The following is a 14,746-nucleotide window of genomic DNA, read 5'->3' on the forward strand; positions in this document are numbered from 1 at the left end:
TGGGCTTGGGGCAGAAGACCCATAAGTGTTTGGTAAGTCAACTTTTCCAGAAGCTGGTGTGGCTTCCGTCAAAAACCAGAAGCGGCCTCCCCCTTGCTTTTAAAAGCCAGAAGCCAGAAGCCAAGAAATCACTGTGGCGCTAGTTACTGTATATTAATGAAATTTTGATAATATTGGTCTCTATCCTCCCTTGGTTGAGGCAATTACTTGATTGCCATGAAACCCGTCTTGATAGATGATGCCGCAGCAATCTCTCTCCCTCTCATCACATACACTGCATCAATCTTTGATCACAGACGCCACCTCATCTCTGAATTTAAGGAACATTTAACAATGTTCCTTAAATTCAGTATTTGATAAATTGATGTATCACAAGTCTTTTGGTATAAATATTGATCATGGTTTGCATTCAATTTGATTTCCAATTGATTATTATTGTGCATTAGGGAAAATGAACTAAAAACTAGAATTCGGTTATCTAATATTAATCATATGGTCACTGTGATTTATAAAAATTAAAAGTTAACAAAAATTTATCACAACATAATAAAGATTAAAATGATAACAAGAGCATTTGAACAACATTGTATGGCAAAATAATCTCTTATGTCCAATTTGGTCATTCCACAAACAAAAAGCACAAGCCAATTTGAGTTTACCAAACACTTTGACACTGCTTTTGTCACTGACAGCACTTATAAAAAATCAGTTTACCAAACACTCAGCTACACTGCTTTTCAGCCACTTATTCTCATAAATAAGCAGAAGCCAACTTTTCTGAGAAGCACAGCCATAACAAACATAGCCTTAGTCCAATGACTTCTATTTCTTGCTCATTAAGGCAACCAAAAGCCAAAGAATCTAACACTGCTATATTTGTCTAAGTTCTATGTATGGTTTGCAAATCAGAAATAAGAAAAATCTTTTCTAGTTAGATAGGATTAAAAAAAATAAAAAACTAATTCCATCCATTGTTTGAAGCCCAATAACTTTATCCACATTTTGGGGCACCCATTAATTCCGAAGTATAGTTTATCTATAAAACTGTTTGAAGCCCAATAACTTTATCCACATTTTGGGGGACCCAATAACACCGATGTATAGTCATCTACAAGACAGTTATAAACCTTTAAAAAAAAAATTACATAATAGTACATGACCAAAAATATAAACACAGAAAACTCACTTTCAAAAAGATTTATACAAATAAGGACATGAGCCCAGGCCCAAAAGCCAAATGATGCAAGTCTGACTCCCCAATTCTAATGGAAAATGACCAAAATACTTAGTTTGATAAAATATTTACACGTATGCCACTGACCAAATACTAACACCCAAAACGAAAACCCAAAACAGATAAGCATCAAGATAACTCGACGCCTCGACCCATTCTCCAGCCCTGCCTCGGCTGCGACCTCTGTAGATCAGGGACCCAATCGATCTACCTGACAGAGATCGAACCATCTGTTCGGCAGTGTGATCCATGTCCTTAATTTCTCGACCCGACGTCGGACGGCGACTATTCGAAGCTCTAAAGCTTTGAGTATCTCGGCGGGCTCTCTGCAAACTCCGGCGGTGATGCGGAGGAGGACCATCAATGTTTGAATGGTATCGGTGTCTCGATCATGTGTACGGTACGGGTTTTCACATAGAAGCTCAAATGAAGTCGAATCGAAGTCAGAAGTCTCAAGCTTTCGGGTGAGCTTTCTGGGAATTTTTCGACGAATTCGGGTAGAGACTGAGCCAAGCATGGTATGAAACTTAATCTCCTCTCTGAGCTCTACATGCTAGTGTAGATAGATTTTGAATTCGATTACGTTTTGGGGGAAGTTGGATTTGGGTGTTTACTTTCTCTGTTCGAATAACTGTTCATGGTGTTGATTTCCGGTTTCCTTAGGTTATTACTAGCTCGATTCTTACTGTTAGCATGAGAATTAATGCTTGATACGTTTAATTTACAGAGTTCGTGAAACTGAGGAGAAGGGAATTTCTCAAGAATTGTTGTGTTCTTGTCGTGAAGTGAGGACAACAGCTTAAGGTCCATTTCTTGTTACTGTAAATAAGGTGAGTTGAAATTTTATTGGAAAAGGCCTTGGAGTTTGTGGGTGAATTATAGTTGCTTTGGTTGGGGTTTGAATGTCCTTGGTTGATGTGATTGAAAATGGGATTCCCTGATTACATGAACTTGCATGTTTGAATTTGCAAAATTGTTATTATTGTGATGGTAGTTTGGAAGTTGCTTGAGTTAGTTTTGAATGGTGATATTGGATATCAGGATTAGGCGATGATGAAGGCAGTAGCAGGATTGGACGAGTATGAGTGCAGTAGCAGGATTGAACTAGTGCAATAGCAGGATTAGGCGATAACGAGTGCAGTAGCAGAACACAAGTATAAGTGCAGTAGCAGAACTGGACGAGTATGAGTACAGTAGCAGGATTAGGTGATGACGAGTGCAATAGCAAAACACGAGTACAAGTGCAGTAGCAGAACTGGACAATTATGAGTGCAGCGAGTGTAGTAGCAGGATTGAACTCGTGCAGTAGCAGGATTAGGCGATAACGAGTGCAGTAGTAGAACTGGACGAGTATGAGTGCAGTAGCAGAACTGGACGAGTATGAGTGCAGTAGCAGGATTAAGCGATGACGAGTGCAGTAGCATAATACGAGTACAAGTGCAGTAGCAAGCAGCTGGATTTGAACAAAAAAGAGTTTGGATTAAAGAAAATAATTAAGATTTAGTTAAAAAAGGTAAATTAACTCATGACAAGTGGCAAGTGGTGGGTAAATTGTCCTTATTTGTAAGATTTAATCTTTATAAAGGGATTAGAAGTTAAAAGAAGTAGTTAAGGGTAAAAAAATTAATTAACTCATGACATGTGGCAAGTGGAGAGCAATTTGTCATTATTTGTAAGATTTAGTCCTTATATGTTTAATTCAATCTTTAAATGATGTATTTGTTAAGTCATCTTTTGTCAATAACTTATATATAATTTGTTATAAAAAACAATAATTTGTTGACAGTGGGATTTGAAGTTTTGAACCCACGCCCTTTCGGACCAGAACCTTAATCTGGCGCCTTAGACCAACTCGGCCATATCAACCACGTCTCCAGTTTTGTGATTTTTCGCTATATAAACGATATTGTTTGCGTTTCAATATTACATAAATATAGAGTTGTAGTTTCACTATTACATCAATTGTATTCAAAAGTAGGATTAGACAGACAAGAAATCATATGCGTTGAAGTTTGTTAGAGTTTATTGGGAATTCTAAGTCTGAAAGTGATCTAGGGTTTGTGTGAGATAATTAAAATTACATGAAGTGCAAAGATTCTCTTTCTCTTTTGAAAAATTAACGTCCAAAAGTCTTAGCCTTAGCCATGCCAGCAAGCATTATGGAAAATTCAATACCATTAACCGTAGCTTCTACCGGCAGTTGTTGGCCATGGCTTCCAGAGTTCCAGGAGGCCTTCTGAATTTGGTTCTAGAAAAAGTGATACCGATCACCGTCAACATTCGCTTTGGTGCAATTTGCAAGCATTGGCAATCGGCCGTTTTACATCATGTCACAACAAGCACCAGCTTCCCATGTTGAAAAAGTGATACCGATCACCGTCAACATTCGCTTTGGTGCAGTTTGCAAGCACTGGCAATCGGCCGCTTTACATCATGTCACAACAAGCAGCAGCTTCCCATGCTGTTGATGTTGAAACTTGAGAGTATGAATCCCAGATGGAAAAATGGAGACTTTGCATATTGAAAAAAAAAAAAAAAATCTTTGCATAATGGTTTATAAGGATCTGAGTTACTTCATCAATTGTCAATTAGTTTTATATATGAAATTCAGATTATTTTATCATGGTATCAGAGCGGGCTATCTCATGTGTTTATGCCTCGTAGCCACACGGGCTTCAAGTCACCACATATATGTTATCTTCGTGTATAGCTTGAAAATTTGCCACACATGCGGGGACGTGTTTGAGAGTATGAATCTCACATGGAAAAATACGAACCTTGCATATGGGTTTATATGAATTTGTGACACTTCATCCATTATCATTTGATTTTAGATGTAAAACTTGTATTACTTTATCAGTTCATTCTCGCCAAAAACGTCCACAAACGTCCACAGGAGAAATAGTAGTGACTTCACCTTGTATGGTAACAATGAATGCAAAGAGCCAAAGAGGTCTTCGCCTTGTATAGTGTCGAACAAAGCAAGAAATTACTTTATCAGTTGATTACCGCCAAATATTGTAATAATGTTGATTTTGCCTTGTATGGTAGCTTCGAGTTAAAGTGAGGGATCTACAAATATACCCCAACATGAGGTGCATGTAAGTAGGTGACAGTCACGGCCTCCCATGAGCGGGGATGGGTGCCACCATGGATTAGCTCGCATCACCATCGATCCTGCCCTACCCATGCATGCAATGCTGACAAAATTATCTGAGACAATATTTTGTCGTGGGTATTGCATGTGGGGGACTGGGGGTAAGAGGATTAATGGTACTTGCTTGCAGGGAGCATAAATCAAGCAACAAGCACTCTCATATAGGGCATATCTTCCAAAAATCTCACTTGGCAAGGTGGACATTAACATGACCGAGGAGACATATATAAATGTGTATCAAGCCTGAGCAAGTGGTGCTACCACGCCTCTTTCGGCACTGCAACCGATTCCAGATCGGGCCATGGCGGTAGCGTTAGAGGCTTCTACTCTATTACTGATTTACTGATATCTTCACTTAAATTCAACTTGTACTCTAACGATTTTCTCCCAATCTCACAAATTAGCCTACACGGTTTCCTAGTTTGTGTATATAGTTTGTGTATTGCTATATGTCATCCTTCTGGCAAGATGTATTGATGTTTTTACCCGACTACGTTACTTTGTTTTAGTTCAATTTAAGTTTCGTCTATTTTTATAAGTTAAACTTGTGTTGTGATTGCCTTTCTAGTTTGAAAAGCTATCACTGGTCTTTGTGGTATAGTCATAGAATGAAGTCTGGGTGTGCTTACGTAGACAAATGAGAAAAACTATTAATTATAGACAAATACTCTATATAGAATATTTGCTTACATAGAGTCGGTTTAAATTGAAAGAATAATATCTATGCATTTTTTCAATAGAAGTTTATATTTCTATATCTAATTTTCTCAAAATGGAATGATTTAAACTCTATAATTGACGTAAAGCCCAATTGTGTACAAAGTAGGTACACTCTTTTGTTTTTGAGGTTTGTACAAGTAGGTAGTTGGAGAAGTAGAGAGTGCAGAAATTTTCGAGGTCCAATTATGTACAAGTAGGCACGTGGAACTTGGCCCATTAAAGAAAAAGAGAAATATTGTATTGAAAAAGTTGAAGGAAAAAAAAATGTGAGTAAGGCAAACTGTTGGACTGAGGGTGATACGGTCGGTTTGCACAAACTGTGAGCTTCTGAGATGCAACACGATCGAGGAAAAGCCGAACTGCAAACACGATGGCCAAAATAGAAATCCGGATCGGAATCCGGTTGAAACAAAATGTGAGTTTCTTACATATAACATGATCGACGGAAAGCAACCGAAAACACGATGACCAAAATTGAAATTCGGATTCAAATCTTGAAAGAAAAGTAAAATAATTTTATTTAACCCTATAATTGACGTAAAGCTCAATTATGTACAAGCATGTACTTGGAGCCTTGGAGAACTGGACAGTGGATATTTGTAAGGCCCAATCATGTACGTGGAATTTTAGCCCATTAAAGAAAAAGGGCAAATTGTATTGAACAATTGTATTGAAAAAGTTCAAAACAAATTGTTGACAGTGGGATTTGAACCCACGCCCTTTCGGACCAGAACCTTAATCTGGCGCCTTAGACCAACTCGGCCATATCAACTTTGATATTCATTATGCAATTATAAATATGATACATAAATAAGTCGCTACCTTAACCTGTCTTTCCATTTCCCTCTCTAAGGCTAGCATCCGAAACGTCGGAATTGCAGAAGCCAACACCGTTTTTGGATTATTGTGCAGTTTGATGCCTTAGTCAACTGGTTGACGTCATTTTGGATTTGGAATATGTGATTTCAATCATTTCATGGTACATATTTGAGTTGACGTCATTTTGGATTTGAAATATGTGATTTCATGGTACATATTTGAGTTTTTACAGCAACTCCAACAGATTCCCTATATTTTGATTTTTCTCTACTTTAGGGAAAAATAAGTCTCTTTTGCTCTAACAGATTCCATATAATTATCCTACTTTAGGGGGAGTGAGGAAAGAGAAAACCAACTTCCCTATATTTACAGCAAACTCTAAAATTTTGCTCCAACAGATTCCATAATTATCCTACTTTAGGGAGAGTGAGGAAAGAGAAAACCAACTTCCCTATATTTACAGCAAACTCTAAAATTTTAAGGAAGATTAAAGAATATGGAGATTTTAGAGATTGTTGTAAAATAGGGAATCTGTTGGAGCTGGAGAAGAAAAGGAGGATAAAGTTTTGACTTTTGTTTCCCTATAATACAAAAATTATAAGGAAGTTGTTGGAGTTGCTCTTATAAGGTGTGGTTCAATTAAGAAATATCTCTAGCAATTTGGTACTCAGTAGATCATTGTCAGTTCTTTTATTATCATTTTCAAATTTCAATTTCCATGGTGGTGACGTTCTTTTTCTTAGAAAAAAAAATAGTGGTGATGTTCTCTATTGAGAAATGTGTTGTTCTGTGACACCATCATTTTGATTCAGTCGATGGTTTGACTTGAGCAGATCAACCATTATAATCACAAAATCTTTGGAAATTATTCTATGCACCGCCGGTGCAAATGACCCGACACTTATAAGATAATTTTAACCTTTAATATTTATAATTAATATTTTTATTAATAACCTAAGTGTGTATTTAATATAATCTAACCATCCATTTATGTCGGTGCACTAAATCCTCCCCCCAAAATCATTTCTCTCTTCTCTCTTATTCTTCTCTAAATTTGATAAGAATGCAACCGTAGAATGTATATTGGATTATTGGATATTAGCTTATTGCATATTCAGCTAACTGGATCTTTTTGATTCATGGTTATAGACTTGTAGTAAAGGAAATCCCTCCCCGAGCCTATTCCAACCCTACTACAAAAAGCAACGTAGATTTTAGTGTTCATAAAGGCATCTCACATTCTAAAGGAGGCAAATAATTTAAAAGAGAGGACCACATGCATGCTCTACTATTCTCAGCTGTCTGCCCCTTCCAATATCCTTCCAAAATAACACAACCCATCATTCTACCCTACTCACCTTTCCTCACCATACCAATTATTCACTACTGGGTAGTGACTATCGGAATCAGCTACGGTTGCTCTAACAGTCTCAAAAGCAAAGCCACGCCCATCATCAGAATATTAAACAAACCCAGAAAGATTCAGAACCACCATCAAGTGGAATCCTCACTCCTCAGTGATCATTGTTTCATTATTAAGCTTCTGACCCCATTTCCAATAAAGAAATGACTTCTCCTATGGCTAACCTCAGAATCAACAATAACATATTTGCTCCTTGCAGAAAGCTTAAAGCAGCAAATTTTACAACTTTTTGCTTCAATGACTAGAACAATTACCTAAACCCAATTTTTTTACTGTATTTCTGAAAGTAACAAAGAGTATAAAAGTTCTTACCCATCTGGCATTTTAGTTATCACAAGGTACCAACACAATGAATTAATGCCTGGGTGCCAAGATTTAAAAGCCTAAAGGCTAAAACAAAAGCTTCACGGGCCAACTGTAGAAAATTTAAACATATTCAGATGAAAAGGAAGCTAGACACCTCATGTTCATGTTCTCACGGAAGAAAAATCACACACCAATCTTGTCACTTAGCAAAACACGTAGAGCTGTATTACCAATAGCAGCTGCAGGTTCCATTTGTGTGTTTTGGCCCTTTGTGTTGTTTCTGTCCCTACCAACCACTTTCTCATTACACTCACCCTTTTAAGCTTTACATACCTCTCCCCCAACTCTTTACTATAATTTCATCTTCCTTGTTCCTTCTAAAACTCAAAACACATTTATTGAAGCTCTACTATTCTGAACTAGATTGATTACCATATCATCATTAATTATGGCTTCCTTTTGGTCCTTCATGGCAATGTTCGTGGTTTTAATGGCTTATTCTTCTTCTTCTTCTTCTTCACTAGCTACTAAGATTTCCTCAATCTCTGCAGCACCTGCAGCTTTACCAGATGCTCCAGCCCCACTATCTTCCTCTCCAACCTTATCCCCAGATATTTCTCCCTTGTTTCCTTCACCTTCTGGTGTGCCAATTTCTCCAAGTGAGTCATCACTGCCCACAATTCCATCAAGCCCAAGCCCACCAAACCCTGAAGCTACTGTTGCTGCTCCTGAACCAGAATTGGGTTTTTCACCATCTGGGTCTCCTATGCCAGTTTCTCATTCAGTTTCTGTTACTTCATCTCTGCCCCTACATGGAATTTTCTTTCTTGGGTTTCTGGTTTTCTATGTAATGCAGGTTTCTGGTGTTTGAGAGATTTTTCATTTTTGTAATCTTGGTGGAACTGGAAAAGCTTCAATTATTGTGTAATAGTGATTTCACTTTATGTCAGGTAGTATATAGAATGCTGTAGTGTGATGTTAGGGTAAATGGAGTCTGTGTCATTCCTATGAATTGTGATAGGATATTGTATCCAAAAGAATTTAGAAAAATAAAAGCTGTACTATCAGTCTTCTATTTTGTGGATCTCATTCTCTATCCTTATTTTCTTTTCATCTCCTATCTAGAGATTATTATTGTTTATGTTGCATCAACCTCTCACTATTGGAACATCCAAGAATTAAAATCTGAATTGTGAAAGCATAAATAACCATTGCATCTGCTGCATAGATGCACTTCATTAGGCCTCATCATTTAGCCCTTCGATCATAAACCCGCCCAGCCCGTAGGGCCGAAGCCCAATCCGGCCCTTACATTAGGGCCGGCCGGCCCTACCTTTTCTCAAATAGGGTAGGGTAAGGGTCATGCAAATGAAGTCCGGCCCTACCCTACGACCCGACCCAATTGAGCCCGTAAGGGCTAAGCCCGGCCCGGCCCTTAAAACCCTACCCAGCCCAACCCTAAAATATATATATTATTCGGCCCTAACGAATCAGGTTTTTCGAGCGGATAAGGATTAACATATTTAAGTCCCAGCCCTAAATTTTGTTGACTTTGACTAGGTCCGACCCGACCCGACCCTAAGCCCTAAAATTTAGGATAGGGCCGGCTACCCCTACACTTCATATAAGGTCCTTGAATTAACAATAAATAACAAAGACAAACTGGGGCTACTATATTTATAACAACGTAATTGAGTTACAATCAATGCAGAATAACACACGAACAACATAGGAAGTCTAAGAAGCAGTCTTCAAAGGAAATACTAGAATCCTAATATAAATTACAGGGGAAATTCCCCGATATAGACATCTATATAAACTGTGTCCTATAACTAATACTAATTGCAAACATGTTAACAGACACCTAGAGTGCAACAATGGGAGCATGAGATTGTGGGGACCTGTTAAACAACTTCCCTAGAAATGTACCCCTTAATTTGTTAAACTCAAAGAAGGGACTCGAATTATCTGCTGATTCTCGGGCAAGATACTTCTTCAGCTTCACATTCTCCTGTTTGTAAACATCCACAGCCATACTCAACTGTCTTATTACCTCTCTCTTCTCATCATCTTTCTGCTTTAGTTGATCCTTTTGAATTCTACTCTCTTCCTGAAGCCTCTCTATTTCTTCCCTTAACTTTCTCACTTCATCATCACTAACCCCACATGAAACCTTCTCTTCTGTTACTTTATCAACTGGGGTTTCATCCTCTAGGTCGGGATCATCAACTTCAGACTCAGTGTACTCCTCAGGTTCACAGGTTTCGGAGAGGCTGTCGTAGGTTTCATCCACCACACTCATCGACTTCTCCGAATGGCATTTGGTTGAAAATGGAGACCCTAATGTTGTCAGGAGGCGCGTTCCTGAATCAGACTTAACTAGATCATATCTCTCAGCTAATGACCTGTGAGCTCGATAGAATTCTTCAACCATGCTGATTAGCTGTGGTCTCTTCTTGTAATACATCTCTGCACGTTGGGCAAAGGAATCTGCATCTTCCTGAATCAGCTTTAGCATGGCCTCCGTATTCTTTTCTAGCTCTGCCATTAAAGAAAAAAGACCGTTTAGTGAAGTGATAGTGGTGCATATGAACAAATTGAAAATGATACAGTATTATACAACCTTCTTAGCAACAGCCATCAAAATTCTAATGTAACATCATTTTGGTGCATGCATCAATATGATTCTAACAGTCTTTTTGAGGCCTAGATATACAGTTAGTTTTGTTTGATGGGCGCAAAGCCCTCCAGGCTTAGATATATAAAATCATGTTCAGGCCTGCAGCTTTAAAGTTGCTGAATAAAAATAAAACAGGAAGCAAAAAGAGAGAGAAAATGATATTGGGCACATCAATAAATCTAATTTTGAGTCCCACAGACCTTATCTTTGTTCTAATGGAATCAATAATGTGTGCCTAAGGAAGGTTCTTTAAAAAACACTAGGTTCCTGTAGGTTCTTTAAAAAACATGAGGATGCCATAGATATCTTATCTCAAGCTAAAGAGAGATCAACTAAAAGGTAAATACAAAAAGGGTTTACTGTGGAATGTGGTCCTTTGTTAACTGCAGTGAGGACCACCATGGAGAACACCATGCATACCCACTATTGAACTCTATAAAATCATCAAAACATTGACTAGAGAACCCAGAAGGCCAGAACCAGAGCCACGAAGATCAGAGTACACCTCTGTTTGAAGGACCATCGTTAAACCAACAATCCTAGTCTACCATTCCATTGTGGTAGGGGACCACAAGAGGACCTTAATGATGAATTATTATAGGCAGTGTAGCCAATTAGGCCAACCACAAAGTTAAGCAGTGTTATCAATCAGTAGGCACTGTTATTAATTTGTGTCTTTACAAATTATTAAGACATTTAAGTCAAAGAACATATTTCATCAAAAGATTTCTGTAATTGATTATTGCACTCATTGGGAGTTGTCAATGGGAAAGTTAACCTTGAAACGCCTAAGCTCAACTAAGCTTGAAAGTTACAAAAACGTATTATAAACAAAGGTGGAACTTCCCGCCTGCCACGGTGACCATAACTAAGCATTTCTCATATCGCAGAGCTCAAACCACCTTTTGGATTCATCTGCACCAATCTTCTTTTTTTTATTGTTTCACATATTTTATTGGGAGAGGTGGTCGGTTGAGCTATTCTCACTCTTAAGTCTTGACCCTTGGTAAACAATAAACTAATGTATGAAACTTAGCATCTAATTTCTTATATAACCAAAGGCCAATAATTCAACATATTTATGTTTAAACAATGACACTGAGTAATCAATTACTCACCCACCAGTCCTCCTAATTCTGTTCACTCAAATTTCACAACAGCTGAACAATTCCACATTTGATTTAACCTCATAACACAGATCATGAATCTCACACACAGAATTGACGATGAGCAATTCCACACCGTTCAGTTTAAACAATACCACTTGGGTATTCAATTCCCAATCTTACCCACCAGTCCCCCCCATTCTGTTCACTCATTTTCCCTAAAAGCTTCAGACTTTACACAAAAGGGTCCCCCATTCCCCACCACAAAAACGAAAAAAAAAAAAAAACCCAACTTTCAAATCTCAGAAGCTCAGAACACACAGCAACGGTCAAAAACCACAACCCCTTTTCCACAATAACATCTAGAAACCCTAAAAACCCTGATCTAGAACAAGTAACAAGAACAGAGAGCGTACCAGCCAGAGTCGATTGAAGCCATGGTGACCGCCTCGAGTTGCTGCGACTGTCAAACAACCAGTAGTGCGACGCCTGCTGCTGCCTATTCATCTTCCTCCTCCTCCTCCTTACCTTCAAATTAAACCCCAAAAAACTTCAAAATCCAACCACCCAAAATAAAATCAAAAACCCAAGAATTCAAAAGCACCGAATTAAAAAACCCAGATTCCAGAAATGAAAAATAAGCAGAGAAAAGAGTACCTGGGATTTCAAAGAGGGCTTAGGGATTTGAATCTCTCTGTCTCATTACCTTCTTCTCAGCTCAGAGAGAAATAGTGAGAGAGGCGCTGAGAGAATTTAAATGGAAAATTGTTTGTCATTATGTACTTACTTAGATTATCACCCCAACCAATCACACCGCGACACGTAGTACTCTCGTGCTTTGGAGTTATCACTATATTCCAAAATTTGGATATAGGGGAAGGATTCAAATTTCTCGCAATTTACGAAATTGCTTAATTTTTGTCTTTCTCTACCGGGAATGTGGAGAGGCATTTTTGGAAATTCGGGTGAGATTCACTGTATTGGTGGACTGGGTTCCAGTGAATCGAGGGGTGGGGGAGCGTCGTGTGGGGGCCACTTATAAAGCACGCATATGGTGTAAAGAGGAAGGTGCATACATTTGTAACGGTCTGAAGAGGGTATGAGATCTGATGACACGTCATGTGAGAGTGGGAGTACTCAAAGTTTTTTTGAATGTTGGATGGAGATTATGGATAGTTAATCAATGTGTTAAGTGGAATATTTATTAATCCACTGATTTAATGGAAGCCACGCTAGAGTATAATGGAAAAATTTTACTAGTATCCGAAATGGGAGCATAAATACATGGGTATTTTTAGATTATTGAAAAGAAAAGAGGGTCTGTTTGGTAAATAACTTGCATTTTTTTAGTCTAGAATTGAGGTAATTTTGGTATGAAAAGTTGATTCATTCATGACTAGGAATCACTAGGACCGAATCCATAACTACTCGAAATGAAAATGAATGAGCAAAAATTCTACTATGGACCAAGGTCCAGCTAGACTATAGGCAAAATGAGGGGCAAAATGGGGCATTCGGGTGCAAAAAATGCTGATTTTGTGCCTTGATGTAGGTGAACCGACGTGCACACAAGACTTTTTGATGAATGAGTTATTTCAGATTTTCTTGTAGACCTGATTGAAAATTAAATTTTCTTGGTGTTAATTAATACATGATTGAAGGAGAATGAGAATCATTCTGTTTCTTTCAATTCCCATTATGAGCTAGTAATCGTGCCCCAAATTGATGGGACTGCCTTGAAGTCAAGAGACATAATTATTGGTTAAATTTGAAATTGTATGAGAAAACTGTTGGCCTCATTGATATTTCATTGATAGCACAACAAATAATGTTTTTAATAAAACTTTATTAATTGAATCTACAATCGATGAATACCACTAGCCATATAATCCAACGGCGTGTCAAATCATGCATAAGACACTCATTTTAATAATATTTATATCCATTTCCGCAAAAATCAATTTTTCTTTTTTATCAAGAAGAAACTTCATTAATAATGAACGGATTACAATAATTTTAAGCAACATCTCTTACATAGAAATGACCACTTGACTTCACACTGGAATTCTATCAAGACACTGACTGAAGGAGCCAAATAGGCTTCGACTAAAAAAAAACTTGCACAACAACTAAATGACAAAGGCAACAGGCTCAGAAGCAGTGACTCTTTGACACTAACTTTCAAACTTTGTCCACACTAACTCGCCAACCATAGTCCACCCGGCCTGCCTTTGATCGACCAAACCTATACTCGATGTGACTTCGAACCCGATCAAATTGAATAGCTAGATCGTCAAACCTGGGACTAAAGTAAACCCAACACCGTCACCACCATAATGTCAACACCGTCGATCCACTACTGCTCCAAATCGCCATTACCTTCTAACACAAAACCAGACAGGAACGACCCACTAGAAGGCCAAGGATGATTGTCTATGCCATAGCTAGACATTTTTGCCACCACTAGGCCTCATCAAAAAGCCCGCAGATCAAGTGGGCCGATGGAGGCCCGCAGGGCTTTTGGCTCGGCCCGGCCTGTCAAAAAACCTTCAAAAGCCCGCCTTGGTGGGCCGATGGAGGCCCGCAAAAAAGCCAGCGAAAACCCGACCCGGCCCGTAAAAGCCCGCAAAATATTATATATATATATATATATATGTATGTGTGTGTGTGTGTGTTATACATATAGATATATCTATATGTGTGTGTGTTTGTTTATAAATATATATATATATATATATATATATATATATCAATATATCATATATGTGTGTGTGTGTGTGTATATATATATATATATATAGGGGCGGGTTCTGAAGCGGACGTCCGCACTTGGCTAAAGTGCGGACGGCGACGCAGCGGCTGCGTTCCAGGCTGCGACGGCGGCTCGGGGCTTGGCGGACGGAGGCCGGAGGCTTGGTGGACGGTTCTGGGCAGCGTTCGAGGTTAGAGGAGGTCGGAGTTGCAGGTTTCTGGGCAGCGAGCTCACCTGCAACTGCAGGTTTCTGGCCAAGGTTGCAACCACGTCGTCGGCGACTCCACCGACTGCAGACCCGTCCGTCTGACCCGTGGCGTCCGTCCGGCAAGCTCCGCCGCTCCGTCGCACCCCGAGCCGAGCTGTAGCAGCGCCGTCCGCACTTTAACGAAAGTGCGGACGTCCTCTTTCGAACGCGTTCCTATATATATATATATAGAGATAGAGAGAGAGAGAGAGAGAGAGAGAGAGAGAGAGAGAGAGAGAGAGAGAGAGAGAGAGAGAGAGAGAGAGAGAGAGAGAGAGAGAGAGAGAGAGAGATATATATAT

The 14,746-nt window shown here is 38.8% G+C and overlaps 2 protein-coding genes and 2 non-coding genes across 6 annotated transcripts; 1 reads left to right on the forward strand and 3 right to left on the reverse strand.

The window, feature by feature from the left end:
• Positions 1-3,011: 3,011 nt before the first annotated feature.
• TRNAL-AAG lies at positions 3,012-3,100 on the reverse strand. Its single transcript has one exon. It is a non-coding gene; the product is annotated as a tRNA-Leu (tRNA).
• A 2,702-nt stretch (positions 3,101-5,802) lies between these two features.
• TRNAL-AAG lies at positions 5,803-5,883 on the reverse strand. The gene has a single exon. It is a non-coding gene; the product is annotated as a tRNA-Leu (tRNA).
• Positions 5,884-7,985: 2,102 nt separating this feature from the next.
• LOC112173488 (classical arabinogalactan protein 26) lies at positions 7,986-8,748 on the forward strand. The gene has a single exon (XM_024311124.2). It carries the CDS (start codon positions 8,108-8,110, stop codon positions 8,528-8,530), a length of 423 nt encoding a protein of 140 aa, XP_024166892.1. The 5' UTR covers positions 7,986-8,107; the 3' UTR covers positions 8,531-8,748.
• Positions 8,749-9,308: 560 nt separating this feature from the next.
• Positions 9,309-12,188, reverse strand: LOC112172249 (protein NETWORKED 3C). 3 transcript variants are annotated; one of them, XM_024309515.2, is made up of 3 exons: positions 12,103-12,188; positions 11,862-11,973; positions 9,309-10,200 (listed from the first exon to the last, which is right to left on the reverse strand). In XM_024309515.2, the coding sequence occupies exons 2-3, from the start codon at positions 11,950-11,952 to the stop codon at positions 9,524-9,526; spliced, it is 768 nt and encodes a 255-aa protein (XP_024165283.1). In that variant the 5' UTR covers positions 11,953-11,973; positions 12,103-12,188; the 3' UTR covers positions 9,309-9,523. The 3 variants fall into 3 exon arrangements, with proteins under 3 accessions (XP_024165283.1, XP_024165284.1, XP_024165285.1); XM_024309516.2 differs by having other exon boundaries at positions 11,862-11,995; positions 12,103-12,182; XM_024309517.2 differs by lacking the exons at positions 11,862-11,973; positions 12,103-12,188 and adding an exon at positions 10,283-10,530.
• Positions 12,189-14,746: the final 2,558 nt, after the last annotated feature.

Source organism: Rosa chinensis, chromosome 6, assembly GCF_002994745.2.
Source record: "Rosa chinensis cultivar Old Blush chromosome 6, RchiOBHm-V2, whole genome shotgun sequence".
NCBI lineage: Eukaryota > Viridiplantae > Streptophyta > Magnoliopsida > Rosales > Rosaceae > Rosa > Rosa chinensis.

What these genes read in the sequence shown, in the direction of transcription:
- LOC112172249 (XM_024309515.2), bottom strand. Translation starts at nt 11,952, where the DNA reads ATGAATAGGCAGCAGCAGGCGTCGCACTACTGGTTGTTTGACAGTCGC. An exon ending in GCTTCAATCGACTCTGGCTG is followed by an intron (nt 10,201 to 11,861) that starts GTACGCTCTCTG and finishes CTTTAATGGCAG; the next exon opens with AGCTAGAAAAGAATACGGAG.
- LOC112173488 (XM_024311124.2), top strand. Translation starts at nt 8,108, where the DNA reads ATGGCTTCCTTTTGGTCCTTCATGGCAATGTTCGTGGTTTTAATGGCT.